The 16,446-nt window shown below is 55.3% G+C and overlaps 1 protein-coding gene across 1 annotated transcript; it reads left to right on the forward strand.

Moving 5' to 3' along the window:
* Positions 1 to 10,997: 10,997 nt before the first annotated feature.
* On the forward strand, positions 10,998 to 15,329 carry LOC104631228 (tubulin alpha-5 chain). The gene is given in 5 exon segments (XM_075756890.1): positions 10,998 to 11,375; positions 11,377 to 11,430; positions 13,562 to 13,784; positions 13,926 to 14,074; positions 14,262 to 15,329. Coding segments are annotated over 5 exon segments (1,776 nt in total). The 3' UTR covers positions 15,234 to 15,329.
* The last annotated feature ends 1,117 nt before the right edge of the window (positions 15,330 to 16,446 follow it).

Here is a 16,446-nt window from a genome sequence, read left to right on the forward strand (position 1 = left end):
GCCCGCTGCAGAGTCAGCTGCCTGGCCGGTCCCTGCCGGAAAGGCCGGCGGGAGGGGACAGCGGGAGGGGACAGCTGGGGTGACTCAGCGCTTTGCCCAGGCAGTGCTGCCGGTGGAGAGGATGAAGGGGTGCAGCCTGCCAGGCTGGCGGGCACAGGTCCCTGCCAGGAACCCGGGCTGCCTGGCCCCGCTATGGCTCCGGCAGAGCATCACCAGCCCTGCGCCCTTCCCCAGCCTTGCTCAGGCAGAGGGGAGCCAGGAGCAGCGAGCCACCCCGAGCACCAGGGTGACCAGGCGCCTGGATCACCAAGGCTTGGGGGACAGCCACACACTGGGGGCTTTGATGAGGACTTTTCTTCTGCATGGCCCCTGCCTGGGCAGCCCCCCTGCAGAGGGGCTTCTCTCCACCCATCCTGAGGGTCGTGGACAGACTCAAAGCCACTCACCTGTACCCGTGATACCTGTCCTGGCCACAGAGGTCATACTATTTCCTCTTGCTGCCTGGATGGGAGAAGGAGAGATCTGGTCTCTCTGCAGCCTTTTGGACCCCCCTGCCACCCCTGCACTGCAGCTGGGATATCTTCCTCACCTCCTGTAAACCCCTAGCTGGGAAGTCTGGCAAACTTTCCCAGTGCTGCTTTACCTGGCAGGCTGGGGAGGCCCAGGCGTTGAGACAGGCCATTCCCAGTACTCCTCAGGGACCAGTTTCAGTACAGCCATCCCCATGAAGAGCCCTCCTCAGTGATGAGCAGTGGGCCTGAGTGAGCACTGGGACGGGTGAAATGCCAAGGGCATCTCCTGTGCCAAGGAGCATCTCCTCTCCAGGGGATGGAAGACCTGTCCATCAGACAGCACTTGATGATTTCCTTGAGTGACTGCTTGGAGTATTCCCTGTTGTTGGGGATTTTTTTCCTGGATGCCATTGCGGTGCTGCCATCCTGTACCTGCCTGCCCAGGAGCAGGGAGCGGGCTCTCCGGGGTGGCTGCCCCTGGCCAGGGTACCCTCACTGGCTGCCAGGGGCTCGGATTTGACCCATCTGCCCAGCAATGGGTGCAGGGCTGGCCCGGGCCGGGCTGGCACAGGCACTAGATGGAGCCACAGGCTGCTTCACAGGGACCCCATCCTGCTGGCTAGGAAGTGAAGATGCCACCAGGACCTAGCTGTGTCTCAGCACCTTGCTTTCCTTTCCAGGGCTTTTGCAGCTGATGTGGGGACAAGGAGGCCCCAAAGCTGCCAGGTCTCAGCCTACTCTGTGCCCGTCGGACAGGGAGGCCTCCGTGCTGGGAAAGGAGAGGAACCTGCATGCTGGTACCTCTGGAGTCAGGGGAACACATCGGTGCTGCCTTCATGGCACATATGTCCCTCACCTACAAGATCAGGATGTGCAGTAAGAAGGACGTACACCTCCCTGATGTCCTTAGGGAGGCCATGCGGAATTGAGCACTAGCCCACCACGGTGCTGGTGGGAGAGAGGATGCTGTGCCAACCACACCATGCCCCAGAGCTGCCACAATCACTCCCCTACTCCCACCAGCAAAGCCAGCCATGTCGCAGCAGCCGAAGAGAAGCAGCCCATCACCCGCTGGTGCCTCACATGGTGCACGCCTTCAGCTACAGCACTCCCTTTTCCCTGCCCTGTCTTCCTAGGTCTGTCTGAAGTCCTGATGCACGTACCTGCCAGCCTGGCTCACACCAGCTTTGAACCCAGCACAGGCATCTTGAGTGTGTCTCAAGAAGATCCTAATTTCTTTACAGATTCTGGGGACTGCTGTGTTGCAACCCTGATTTTAACTTTCCAGGGTCGCACAAATGCTCATGAAATATTCTCAAGGCTTTCTGAGAAAAGAGCTTTTGGGTGAGCCAAGCAGGACCCCACCATTTAGGAAGCCAACTGAATTGCATCATAAACTCATGCTATATTATTATGCAAACCACATATTAAGAGAGATTTTTTTTCAGTGCTGTGCCACATTTCAGCTTTAGATTTCCTCAAGAGAACACAAACCCTTTCACAGCCTCATCAAAACTGGCAATTACACACTGAAATATCATATTCTTGGCAATTTTTGAGCTGTGGAGTGATGTGCTCGGTGAGTCTTGTGCCCACTGCTCCTCTTGTCGCACACAGCCGCCTCCCCTCCCCTTCTCCCCCTCCCCGAGGGAAAGTCCCTGCTCCGGGGCAGCTGTGTGGAGATGCAGCAGGGAGGGAGCGGGAGCCGGAGCCAGTGGGATGGGGTGAGAAGTGGTTGAGCAGAGCAAGGGCAGGCTTCTGGGTGCCATTTCCATGTCACTTTCCTCTGCCTGCCCGCTCCCAGGAGAGACAACGGCAGCGGCCATGGCCATGCTCCCCATCTCTGGGCACAGCGACCAGCTTGGAGCAGCCTCCTGAAAAGGGGGCACTGGTGGGTTTGGTCACCCCTGGAAAGGATATGCCAGGGTGGGGACCCCCAAGTGCAGAGGGCTGGTGACAGCTGGGGACATCACTTAAGAGGGGCATCAATTTTTAAAACCCACGTTCATTCTTTCATCCCCAGTACTGCTGCCTCATCCCAACAGCCCTGCCCAGCAACCCTGGCTTCCCTGCACAACCAGTTTCTCCACACCCTCATGTTTTTGATGCTTCTTGTGTTTGTCTCGACGGCTGTGCTCTCAGCCACCTGCTTGTCTCTTTCCTAACCCACTCTGTTCTCATCCCTGCTGGCTTTTCTAGAATCGCACCTTCTAGGAGCTGGGGGGTATCCAGGGTGGCAAAGTCATCTGGGTGCTTTTAGGAGAAGTCAGCGTAGCAGGACAGAGAAGTGAAAACCAGCAAAGTCAGAGTGACTTTCATTCAAGCAGGGCAATGACTTTGGGTCAGATTTAGTGATGTGACAGACACAGGCTGTGCATCCTGGGCACCACCCACGGGAGTGCTCGCCTGCGCTGACGCGGGGGCTGCTGCCCCAGCCGAAACCCAGGCAAAACCGAGGTGCTTGCAGATTTTATATCAACAGAGTCAGAAGCTGGCGGAGGTGGCAGGAGCCCATGACTAAAAAGGTTATCCATGACAAGCACATGCATGGGCTCAGGGAGCAGCTGAGCTTCACGGCGGCATGGGGTTTCGCTCCTGGCCCCGGCATGTGGTTGGGAACAGGGTGGGCTACAGAGCCTGGATAATCCTGTGATGGACAGGAGGTGGGCACCCCACACCCACCCACAGGGGAGGCTGGGGGCTGCATGGTCTGCATCTGACCCCAAGGGAAGGGAGATTGGGGGCGATGAAAAGACTGATACCACACACCCCCTCCAAATGCTGGGCAACCCTTCAGCCGCGGAGGGGAGCAGAAGCTGCGGCTGACACAGGACAGGAAGGGATTTTACTGTGCAGCAAAACCTGATTTCACTTACGCACACCAACATGCTCATGCCCACGCGCTCCCTAGCACCGAGACCCTCGTGTCCAGCTGGCTTGGCAATGCCTGGTAGGACTGGGGTCGCCGGCTGTCTGGTCCTCACCGTGCCCTCCAGCTATGTGCCCAACCTTGGCCCACTGCCTTCATGCTAGGCATGGCTCAAAGGCAAAAACCAAGCCAAGCAGGGTGAAATAAAAAAGGAGATGGGGTGAATATATTTGCATTAGAAGAAAACAAGAAAAAAGCACAAAAGGATGCCTGCAAGCAGCCTTCTGCTGTTTTCCATAGCCGTTGGTGTCTAAATACCAGTGCAACTCTGTAAATGCAATGGAGAAGGCTGTAATTTGGATGCCATCTGTAACAAACCGGAGTATAAAGCATCACCTGCTAAAACTGACATTTTCAACTCAACAAGCCCACACTAAGAGTATTAATGGACCTAACTTAGGGTCTTACTGAGCTGCTGATGGTAATTTTTAACAGAGCTAGGAAAACTGGGGTAATTCCAAAGGACGGAAGGACAGAAATCACTCCAGTTGTTAAGAAAATAAACTGGTTGACCCAGAAAAATCTAGATTACTGATAATACCAGAAAAAAGCCCCCAGAATTATTTTTGATTCTGTTAGCAGAGAACTAAAGACTGAAAAATGCATTTAGTACTGATCAGCCTTGTCTCAGAGAAGGCAGGTATTGTTATGCAAACTTGTTGACACCTTTCAGCACGATTACATGTCTGGCTGATTCAGATCGACACCGCTGGCATGACATCCTTACTTGGAAGCTGGCAGGAGATAATGATAACAGCATTTGCATAAATCATGATATTGCCGCAAAGAGGGATGGAATAATCTGTTTTCTGTGTCCACGTGTTGTGGTTTAACCCAGCAGGCAGCTAAAACAACCACACAGCCGTTCGCTCACTCCTTCCCCCCACCCTGGTAGTGGGATGGGGCAGGGAATCAAAAAGGAAAAAAAAAATTAAAACTCATGGGTTGAGATAAAGACAGTTTAATAGGACAGAAAAGGAAGAGGATAATGATGATGTGACGATAATAATAATAATAATAATAATAATAATATACAAGTGATCACAGCACAATTTCTCACCAACTGAAGCCAATGCTCAGTTAGTTCCCAAGCCACAATCCCGCCTCTCGGCTAGCTTCCCCACTTACATACAAAGCATGATGTCATATGGTATGGAATATCCCTTTAGCCACCCTGGGTCAGCCATGTTGGCTGTGTCCCCTCCCAATTCCTTGTGCACCCCCAGCCTACTCACTGGTGGGGTGGGGTGAGAAGCAGAAATGGCCTTGACTCTGTGTAAGCACTGCTCAGCAATAATGAAAACATCTCTATATTATCAACACTGTTTTCAGCACAAATCCAAAACACAGCCCCATACTAGCTACTATGAAGAAAATTGACTCTATCCCAGCCAAAAACCAGCACACCATGGAAGAAGGAGGCTCATAGCTGCTGCCAAAGGTCTTGCCAGATCTACTTTTTGTGTTGCCCCAGAATATTTATCTCAGCATGCCAAGCCAGCCTGTTTATGTTCCTGCATTGCTAAGGACACACCAGATGCACCAACAGCAAAGGTGCGCTTGTTAGCCAGGAGCTATACTTACTGCCGAGGGCCTTTGTGGCAGGGATCCCCAGGGGTGGGTGCAAGGCCCACAGTGCTAAGAAATGTTTACTAAGAAAAATTTGGGATAATGCTAAGCTTGATGGGGTAGTAGCTAGTGAAGGGGACAATTAACTATTAGGATGGTCAGAATTGCCTGATTAAAAGGCCACATTGCAGCAAAATTTGCTTTAATGCAGCAAAATTTGCTTTAGCATGGTGAAATGCAAAGTAATTCATTTGGGAATTGGGAGGAAGGAGCAGTCTTGTCACTTATTACTCTGCACATCCACTTGCTACTCTCAAACTTCATCAGCAGTAATCAGGGATTGATTTCAAGACCATTGATTAAAGCGCTGAAGCTGGCGGAACCTGGCAGGGATCCTGCGGAAGCCTGGCAGCCCCTTGCTGATGACTGATTCACCATCGCCAACCAGCACTTGGGTACCCCAGGCTGCCTCGCCAGGCACCACACTGACACTGCTGCTCATTCCCTGGGGCACCCTCTGCACTACAAGTGGGTTACATCTCTGCCTTTCCCTTGAGCAGGCTTGTCATCTCAAGAAATGTAACCAGGCTTGTTTGGGAAGGTGCGTTTTCCATGGTAGGGATGCCTGGTAAGGATGCTGAGCGTTCCCCGACACGTGCAGGAGCCCGTCCCAGGGAAAGGCACAGCAGTCCTGGTGTGCACAAGGCACCTAGAGTGGCTCGTCCTAATGAGGAGGGCCACATTAGGCATGGGAGCTTAGCAAACTGGGGCTCCTGAATCCTTACAACAGGGAAATCCTGCCAAATAGCTCTTGTTCTACATGCACAGCCCCTCATCATCTGACTTATCTCTGCTAGGCAGCGCTCACATACGTGGTGGAGTCAGGCATCCTCAGGATGGCCATCAAGTGCAAGCTCTCAGCCCAGTGACCTGAGGCCACGGGCTTGCGGTGCCTGGGGCTCCGTGAGGAGCAGGGACGACAACCCTGGTTTCACATACCGCGCTCTCTCCGCACACAAACAGCTCTGAGCAGGAGCACCCTGGGAGCCATTGCCCAGCTAGGTTATTAAATGCATCTTTTATCTCGTTAACTGTTTCCCTCTGACACCCACCAGCGCTTGGCCAGCCGCCACCATCTCCTTTCCACTTTTAACAACTCTACAGCAGTCCCCAGGACTCCAGGCTAGTGTCTCCAGGCCCAGCTCTGCTCTCATCATGCCCTCGGGCTGGCAAGCTGTTTGCACAACCCACTTCCACGTGCAAAACCCCACCCTTGCACACATCCGTCCAGCCATCAGAGGCTCAACTGCTCCCCAAAGACCAGGGCAGAGAAGAACTGTTGGCAAGATGCTCTTATGCTAAGAATTGTTTGCTTTCCCAGGGGACATTGGACTTGCCTGCCTGGCAGTGGTTTATCTACCTCGAAGGAGTGGGCGCATCTGCAGAGCTGCCCAGCGTGAATCTGCCATGTCACCTCCGCTGCCCAGAGGCTGGGGGCTCAGCCACAGTCCTGCAGACGAGGCATGCGCTCCTGGGAGAGGGGGAAGCAAACGCTGCCTCTTGCCCCATCGCTGCCAGCTCACACAAGCACCCTCTGCAGCGTTGCAACAGAGCTGACCACAGATTTGATGCAATTCCTGAGAACTTGTAAGACAGGAAGACCTAAAGGGCTGGGGACGGAAACTGAGTCATCGGCGTGCCTACAGTCCTGCTTGGAGTTTGCAGAGCCCCTCAAGCCTGACAAGGTAACCTGTGCCTCTCCAGGAGTTCTACCATCACCCAGCCATGCAGAATTCATGGCATTTCTGTTTCCAGCTATTCCTACACTTCTCATGCTACCACAGCTCCACGAGCTGCTGGAAGAGAGGAAAAGCAGCGCTGGCTCCTCCACGCAGCCCCCCAGAGCTGCACGCCAACATCCCCCGTGAGCAGAGGGACACCTCAGCAGGTTCAGCCCCTCCATGACCAGGCAGCTTGTTCAAACCAGGCATGCTCAGAGCCCTGAAGTGAAGTCACTGCAATTAGCCAGCTGCAGTTTTATTTTGCTCCCGTGGGTGTGTAGCTGCTTTTCCCAGGACCTGAAGAAAGACGGGTGACACTACAGCCAGGGAGGCTGACTTTGAGCCAGGGAGGCTTCCCACCCAGGGCTGCTGCGCCTGAAAAAGAGCTAGTCCCAACTCGTCCACCGGTCCCTTTTAGCCTTGCAAGTTTGGGCTCAGCATGCGTGTAGGGCTGCCTGCGTCCCTGGGAGTGCCTCCCTGCTCTTGCCACTGCCCGGTGATTCAGGGCTTAGGACTGTAGTGAGATCTGGAATTAGCTTTATTGTTCCTGTAACGCAGCACACCCTCCGGGCAATGCAGTAGGCATTGCACAATTGACTTCATTTTATCTGAACCAGCAATTACGCTGCTGTTGCTCAGCTCCAGCAGAGAGGACTTCTGTCAGATCACTACCGTGCTCTGCATCCCACCAGTAAATGCCACGCTTGGATTATTGAAGACTTCCACTGATGAAGATCTCTTCACCCCGAGACAATTATACTTCAGCATCCTTACTGCTAGCAAGACTTAAACTTGCATCTTTTTGCCCTGAGCATGCAGAAGAGTTAACTCCCTTGATATCTGCATCTGCCTTAAAATATATTTTAAGACCTTTATTGAGTCTCTGCTTCTAGATAGTCCCCATTCTTTCAACCTTTCATTGCAGCCCATGGTGTCTAAGCCTTCCAGTCACCTTTGTTTCTCATCTCTGGATCACCTCCATCTACTCCAGAGGCAGGATGACGTGCTCAGAGGGCCCTTTCTGACTTTAACAAGGCATGCATATCTTCAGGAATGGCAAAGGGATTGTTTCCTGCCCGTCTCCATGCTGTGCTGTAACATTTCAGGGTAGCAAAGTATGTCCCAAATGATGTCATGCTAGAACTGCAGCAGCAATCAGACGTACGATGCTAGGCCGTCATCAGGAGCAAGCTGTGCTTTAGGGACCCTGCACAATGGCTCGCTGGGATACTCCTGGAGCAGTTAGCATCACAGGGGACTCACTTGAACTCACAACATCTGCAAGATGCGGCCAAGCCCCATGCTTTCAACAGGCTTATTAGTTTCACCAGCCAATGTTGTCTGCCCTGTGTTAACACCGAGCTGCCTTTCTGCTTTGAGAACATTGTCAACATGACTCACCCTGCAGCAGAGTATCGCTGGATCTCCGGGCTTACTGAGGACTTGGGCAGCAAACCCAGCAAAACCGCACAGGGCACTGACAGGCTGGAGGCATATCCCGGCTCCTGCACCTCCTCGCTGAACCACGCTGCAAACAGGATTATGGGCAGAGCAACTGTGCGAGGATGGAGCGAGGGGTGAACAGGGCAGGCACGGATACAAACTCTTTGGGAAGCCCCTGGCTGAGGTTAAAGACATGGACAGGAGCCCTGCTCCTGAAGCGCCCCTCATCATCTGGTGCTTGTCTTGTGCCCACCCAAACTAGGCTTAAAGCAGAGGGCTTCCTCCCCGAACCCACAGCACAGCTGTGGTCTCTTCTACCTTCCCAAGACAGCTGTGTCCCCAAAGTGCCCTGTGACATGGTTTGCTCTGCCTGGGACAGCCTGGATGTAGCTGAGGTCTGAAAAGTGGGAACAAAAGTTTGGGTTTTCCACAGTGAAGAGAGCGGAGAAGTGGGGTGTGGATGGGGTGTACCAGGCTGGACTGTGAACGGGTCATCTCCTCCCCAGTTTCAGCTCTGGGTGCCTTTAGGTGTGGCAGACTAACACTTCTGGAAGACAGCTATTTGAGAGGCTTTGTTTGGGTAACTGCAAGCTCTGCTGACGGTGGTTCCTGTGCCAGCTGCAACACCTCTCCTCTCGTGAGATGTGTATCAGACACTAAAAAAAACAAGCCCAAACTTTCCTAATAACTTGTAAGGAAGAGCTTTTTAGTGCAAGTGTCTGTCCTTGATGGAGGCACTGCACACCTGCAATGCATAGTGCTGCCTCCCCTCCCGACGTAAGGGTGTCCGAGAGCTGGCTGATCTCCTGGGCTCTGCGGGCAGCGGCAAGCAGGGGTCTCCCCTGCGGTGTGCAGGGCTCTGCCCCGGGGTATCTCCAATCTGTTTTTCCTATTTTTCTATCAAGAGATGGTTGAATTCTGACTCACTAGCCTAAAACTTGCCTTACTTGCTTTTTGTACCTCTGTGGGTGCTGGTGCAGGGTCCAACTTTGTTCTGAGTGACGGCGAAAACATCTCCTGAGCAATTCTTGCAACCCAGTGATTTTGATGTGGTCTGAAAACATTTGCAGGGTCTTCTTAGACATGCAGGCAACATCTCTGAGAGGGGGGTCACCTCGGGACGAATCTTTTTCCAGCCAGGGCGAGCTCAGCCTCTGCCATGTGCTTGCAGGCTGCTGCTACTGGCATCTGGCAGGCTGCTGAGCAGTTAGGCACTGACAAGACACAGCCCATTGGTGCTCCCTGGATTTAGCCAGCTGTTCTTAAGCATTTTTAAAAAGCTTAGACATCTGTTTGGGCTTTTCAGATCAGAGGTACATGAAGATGTGTAGCTCCGACTGACTCACGGCTCTCTCGTCAGTCATTGCTGCCCAGCTTGTTCAACATAACAGCATCTGAACAGTTACTTTCACTGCGAGCGTGCATTTGCAGCAATGACGAATCAGGGACATTTCACCCTCAGCTCTCTACCAGAATGGTATATAAACAGATCCAGGCATCTCTTGGAGAAGTAGCACATCATTTTACACCCCGAGGTGCCACCAGATTGTTATATAAATCTTCCAAAGTTGGGTGAACCACACAAGCTTTGCATGGCTGCCTGAAATGCTGCTCGCTGCCTTGATCCAACGCTTGTGCTTCTGAGCACTGCTGCAAAGCGTTCATGCTATAAGCATCCCAGAATTAGTTGGCACCACGGAAGTAAGGGTACTAGGAGACACCTGGTCAGAAGTGATGCCTTGGCATCCAGCATGCATTTCAGTGAGCACCTTGGCAAAGATTTTCATGGGGAAAGATGATCCCATCACTCCTTTTCACATCAGTTAACTTCTGGGGCTCAAATTTTGATGCCTCAGTGCTACCAGTTACTCTCTCACTCTGATGTACTGTCTGCATCAGCATGGTCTGTGTTATCTGGTGATCTCTGAGGTCACTCAAAGGACATTTGTACCATGGGGAGGAGTTTAGGCATTTCCAGAGTTATGTAGTTGCCTCAGCGTCCTGTCCAGGTTCATAACCTGGGTCTTCTCTGTGGGGAAAACCTTTTCCCATCAGCTTGATTAAACCCATTCCGGTGGTTTGGCTCAGCCATTTCTGCAGGTTTCAAAATGTGTTGCTTAGACACCGGCATAGGCTTCACAGCAGTACCCCTGCTTTCAGTGACTTTACACATCTTCATCAGTGAAGGTGACACTTTCTAGGTGACTCAGGCAAAAAAAAAGGCTATTGTGGGTGAATAATTTAGGTCCAGCTTTCAACTTTCAGAATGATCTGAGAGATGACAGCGCCTTTCAGTGAAAACTCATTAAGTTGGAGGGCTCGTGCAGAGGCAGGGCTGGTTCTGCATGGTGGTGGATGCTGTGAGCATTTTGGAGGGGGGGGAGGAAAGGGCGGATGCGTTATTCATTGTAGCAAAGACAGATATCAGTGAAGTCACAGTAAAGAGACCCCCTTTGATGTGCTCCAAGTTCTCCCTATCCCCCCACCAGCCATTTCATAAAGCTTTGTGAAATCAGATCAAAAACACGGAGGTAAAGCAGGGCCAGGCTGGAGAAAGAGGAGCCCATCAGCAGACAGGGGCACAGCCCTGGGGCACACCTGTCCCCCGGGTGTTCCTTGGGGGCCTTCAACACCTGGCAGAGACCCAGCTCTGTGCTCGCCCAGGGATCACATCAGCACCTCCACCAGGTGGGAAGACCTGAGCCAGGTTCTCTGCTGACTTTTCCTCCCCTGCTCCCGAAGTTTGCCCTGGTTAATGCCTGGATGGTGCCTCGCACCAGTAGGATGCCCAGCAAGAAGGTGCCGTCTCTGCCCTCAGCGGGAGCCCCTCTGCCAAGACCAGCAAGTGTAGCAAGACCAACATTTATCCCCCCCTGCCCTTCCCTCCACGGGACCCCCGGGTCTCGCGTGGCCCCTGCGAGGCAGGGAGCGGGGGGCCCGGGTGCTGCTGCTCCTCGGTGGTCCCACCAATGCACCCAGCCGGCTCCCGGGCAGCACAGCCGCATCTATGAAAACGCGTGCAAATATGCGCAATGTACGCAAATTTATGCAAACGTACCGAACTCTCTCGGGCGGGGCGGCCCGCCCCGGAGCGCCGGTGCCGCCCCCACCATAAGGCAGCGGCGGCGCAGCCGTCCCGGCCGTGCGGAGCTGCGGCAGCCCGGGGAGAGGCAGGTCGAGCTACGGCGGCATCATGGTGAGTGCCGGCCACGGGCTGCCCCCTTCCTCCGGTCCCGCGGGGCACCCTCAGGAGTGGGGGGGAACCGCGGCGGAGCCCTCCCCGGAGCAGGCTGCGACCCCCATAGCTTCCCGGGGGGGCTCCTCTGAAAGCCCGGAGGTGCGGGCAGCTGCCGACGGGAGTGCCCTCTGTGCTTGCCCTGCCTCTGCCTGGCTTCAGCGTTTTCTGCGCTGCTCTCTCCCTGGCACTCAGCAGCCTCCCTCTTTCGAGCATCCCCTTGCACCGGTGCGAGTTTCTAGTGTCTGACACGTCCGAGGCAAGGAGGCCACCAGCCAAACCCCGCCGTGTCTCATCTCTTCTCCCTCTGTGTCTTTCAATAGCCACGGTTCCTGCCTATCTGCCCTGGTAACATCTCTGGCTGGTGGGACTGCACCCAGCCTGCCAGCCCCTCAGGCTGCACACCCACAGCTCAGCCCCGGGAGCAAGCTGTGGCTTCACCCACTGCCCTGCACCTTGAGTGGACATCACTGTGGGTGAACCTCCGGGCTGCCCTGCCACCGTGGTCCTGCCATGAGCTCTGGCTCCTGAGCTCTCCAGCTTTTCTAGAGAGCATTCCAGCCCCAGGGTGCCCAGGCACCCTGCCTGCTGCCCTGCAGGGCTGTGCTCCCTGCCCTTCCTGAGCCAGACCTCGCCATGAAGAAGGCAGTCTGCTGGGTGGTGACCAGCACTGCTGCATCCCCAGCACTGGTGGGCTCTGCCCAGCCTGCTGTCAGCGTTGAGTCCTACAAAGCCAGTCCTGGCTGCTGCACGTTGGTGGGATAAAGTGCGGTGATCAGCATAACCCCCTGCCCCCAGATCTGATTCGCAAGGTCCTTGGCTGGGGAGGAGTCCTTTCTCATCTCTGCTTTCTTGTGGCCATCCAGAGGTACTTGCAGCTGTGTCAGTGTTTGCTGTGCACTTCTGCTGAGGATCCTGGAGCTTCCTCAGGAGTTACTGTTGGCTCCTTGTGTTATAAAACCTTTATGAACCTGCTGGGAGGGATAAGAGGGGGTGTCGCTTTGCTGCTCCTTGCATCTCTGCTTTGGGAAAGGTGGGGAGATGGACTTCTGGCTCTCACCATGGGTATCAAGGGCTTATTTTTCTGTCATCCCTCACTGTCACTGCTGCCTCTGAAATGAAGCACTGAAAGCACCTTAGATGCAGAGCCAGGACTTGCTGTGACCTGCGCAACTTCCTCGGACGGCAGTCGGTGCTGTGCTCATGGGAGCAAAATGACTGGCTCCACCAGCTTCCTGCCAGCTGACTCACAGTGGGGCACCCATGGCTCTGGAAATCCGGTTTGGTTTGGATGCTCCTCTGCCTCGGTTGTGCCTGATGACGCATCCAAGTCCTTGGCAACAGCAGGGCTGAGGCAGTGGATATTTTGGTTCTTGTTGAAAGGGCTGCAGCCTCTGGGATGCCTTACCTAGAGGGAGTGAGGCTGCAGAGCCCACCTCAGCCTCACTTGCACTGAGGGACCCGAGGTTGCCCTTGAAGCCCTGAGTTACAGGACCCTCCCACCTCAGCCTTTTGGTTCAGTTAAGAAGTGCAGCTAACACTTCCTCCTCCTCCAGAGCTAATTTAGGGAAGCTGAGCCTCAGAGCATGGCAACTGTTCACTGCTACAAATCCCACCCCTTGCTGGGCACCCATCCTCAGTGCTGTGACCTCCTCAGCTCCCGGTGCCCGGGTGATGGTCTGTCATCTCAGCTCCCAGCCCTGTTGTTGGATTAGCAACAGGGGCCGTGGCAGCTGCTGCAGGGCTCCAGCCCTTAAGCCAAATGGGTGTTCAGGCAATAGAGAAGATGCTCACTGGGTGCTTCCCAGGACTGTGGGTGGGGGCAGTCCAGGGAATGTGCTGGCCTGGTGTCCCTGGCTCCAGCAGGTGGTTCTCCATCTCCCTGGGCCCCTCCCAGTGATGGGAGGCAGAGCACCAGATTTGGCAGAGGGCAGCAGACTGGGGTGAACACAAGACACCCAGGCTATAGCGCAGTGTGGCTTGCACAAGCTGATGAGCGCTTGGGCTGCCCTGCCCGGGCTGTGCACCTCACCACCTGCAGCACTTGCAGTTGCGGTCCCGGCTGGATCTAACCCTGCCTCCCCCTCCCCAGCGCGAGTGCATCTCTGTCCACGTCGGCCAGGCCGGCGTCCAGATGGGCAACACCTGCTGGGAGCTGTACTGTCTGGAGCACGGCATCCAGCCCGACGGGCAGATGCCCAGCGACAAAACCATCGGCGGAGGGGACGACTCCTTCACCACCTTCTTCTGCGAGACCGGGGCTGGGAAGCACGTCCCACGGGCCATCTTTGTGGACCTTGAGCCCACCGTGATCGGTGAGTGTACATCAGCTGGGCAGCGACGGTGGTCACGATCTCTGGGAACAATCCACTGCAGGACAGTCCCTAGGGTGGCTCCTGCCATCTTTCCCAAAGAGCCAGTTAAAAAATCTCTGTCATTGTACTAACCTCTCCTAGATGAGGTTCGGGGAGGAGTCTACCGCCAGCTCTTCCACCCTGAACAGATGATCACCGGCAAGGAAGATGCTGCCAACAACTACGCCCGAGGGCACTACACCATCGGCAAAGAGATCATCGACCAAGTGCTGGACAGGATCCGAAAGCTGGTAGGTAACCACAGAGGGGGGGGGATGTGGCCTCCTTAGTTTGGGGTCCAGCATTCTGCTGGGGGTGGGAGCATGGGGCGAGCCCCACTGTGCTCTGGGAGGGATCCGTGGCTGCCCAAGCAAAAGTTTGAAACCTCCCTGCAGCAAAGTCAATAGTTGGAAGAATCTTACTTGGCTCTCTCCACAGGCTGACCAGTGCACAGGCCTCCAGGGATTCCTTGTGTTTCGTAGTTTTGGAGGTGGCACCGGCTCTGGATTCACCTCCCTGTTGATGGAGCGACTCTCCGTTGACTACGGCAAGAAGTCCAAGCTGGAGTTCTCCATCTACCCTGCACCACAGGTCTCCACTGCTGTGGTGGAGCCCTATAACTCCATCCTCACCACACACAGCACCCTGGAGCACTCGGACTGCGCCTTTATGGTGGACAACGAGGCCATCTATGACATCTGCCGCAGGAACCTGGACATCGAGCGCCCGACCTACACCAACTTGAACAGACTCATCAGCCAGGTTGTCTCGTCCATCACAGCGTCGCTGCGGTTTGATGGAGCCCTGAATGTTGACCTGACCGAGTTCCAGACCAACCTGGTGCCCTACCCTCGCATCCACTTCCCCCTGGCCACCTATGCTCCAGTGGTTTCAGCTGAGAGAGCTTATCACGAGCAGCTGTCTGTGGCCGAGATCACCAACTCCTGCTTTGAGCCAGCCAACCAGATGGTGAAGTGTGACCCTCGCCACGGCAAGTACATGGCCTGCTGCCTGCTGTACCGCGGGGATGTGGTGCCCAAGGATGTCAACGCCGCCATCGCCACCATCAAGACCAAGCGCAGCATCCAGTTTGTGGACTGGTGCCCCACGGGCTTCAAGGTGGGCATCAACTACCAGCCGCCCACAGTGGTGCCGGGGGGGGACCTGGCCAAGGTGCAGCGCGCCGTCTGCATGCTGAGCAACACCACGGCCATCGCCGAGGCCTGGGCTCGCCTGGACCACAAGTTTGACCTGATGTACGCCAAGCGAGCCTTCGTGCACTGGTACGTGGGCGAGGGCATGGAGGAAGGGGAGTTCTCCGAGGCGCGGGAAGACATGGCCGCTCTGGAGAAGGATTACGAGGAGGTGGGCCTGGACTCCTACGAGGATGAAGAGGAGGGCGAGGAGTAGAGAAGCCCTGGCCAAAAAGGACCGTGCTCCTTCCCCGTGTTACCTGCAGAAACCCTTTGCAATAAACCATTTCAGAGCCTCCGTGTCTCCCACTAAGCCCCGAGCTGTATCGGTTTCTTGCCAGGTCAGGTGTGTGGTGAGTGCTTCAGCTCTGCTGCTGGTGCTGCTATGCTTCCTCCCAGCGCTCTGCTCCAGCTCCAGCTTGCTCCCTGTGCAGGTGAGAGCCCCATAGCAGGGGGCTATGGCCAGGACAAATAGCATGCTCGGTGGAAGTGCCCAAGCATGTCTTTCAAAGTGATCCAGAGGAGTCCTGCTGATGTGATGGGAGAAGCACCTACCTCAGGCATGGGGTCCTCTGTCTGATAGTGTCTCTGCTCGCTACCTGCCTGGCCCTGCCAGTGCTCTGCCACCCCCCCCACCATGCCCCAGCTCATCTTCTGCCTTGGCTCTGTGCTGAGCCTTCTCCCTGCCCTGCTCAGTGGTCAGGTGTCTTAACATCAGCTCCTGACTCCAGCTGCAAATGGGAGATTTCTGTTACCCATTATCCAGCACTCCGGGTTCAGAGATTAATTTTCCCTGCTTACCACTAATGCTCCAGCTATATTGACCCACAGAGGCTGTCCTCCCCTGCCCTCCTCCTCCCGGCATGCACCCGTGTCAGCTGGAGGGGAAAGTGTGAGCCAGCACAGGGCTGCACTGATTCCTGGAGCATGGCCAGGCACTCGTCCCACTGCGCAGGGCTCCTGGCACTGCTCCCCATGCCTGTGACCAAAGCCCTGGGCTCAGACTGAGTGGTGTCTGCTGCTGCGCCAGGGCAGGAGTCGCTTCCCCTCATGCTGGGCACTGCTCTGATCACTGCAGAGATACCTTTGCCCTGTGTCTTCAGAGAGACCTGACTTTGCTGCCAGAAGCACACAGGAGTTGGAATTATGTCCTGTTCCTTTTTTCTTAAGGATTATCCCGCATCTCTGATCTGGACCCTGCTGCAGAGGGACACAGCAGTTTCTCCTGGCACGCTCCCATGCAGCAGAGACCCCATGCCCACGGGCAGGGACAGCTGTGTAAGCCAGGCACTGGCAGCAAGGACAGAGCCCTCTCCCTGCTGCACACAGGGGTGCTGGGCTCTGCTTTGCCAGCAGCCAGGCTGGCGGTCCATGCATCCTCAGCAGCAGGACCAGCCTTAGCCCTGGTGGGTGGGCTGTGCTAGCCGGGG

The sequence above is a fragment of the Balearica regulorum genome, chromosome 6, assembly GCF_011004875.1.
Source record: "Balearica regulorum gibbericeps isolate bBalReg1 chromosome 6, bBalReg1.pri, whole genome shotgun sequence".
Taxonomy (NCBI): domain Eukaryota; kingdom Metazoa; phylum Chordata; class Aves; order Gruiformes; family Gruidae; genus Balearica; species Balearica regulorum.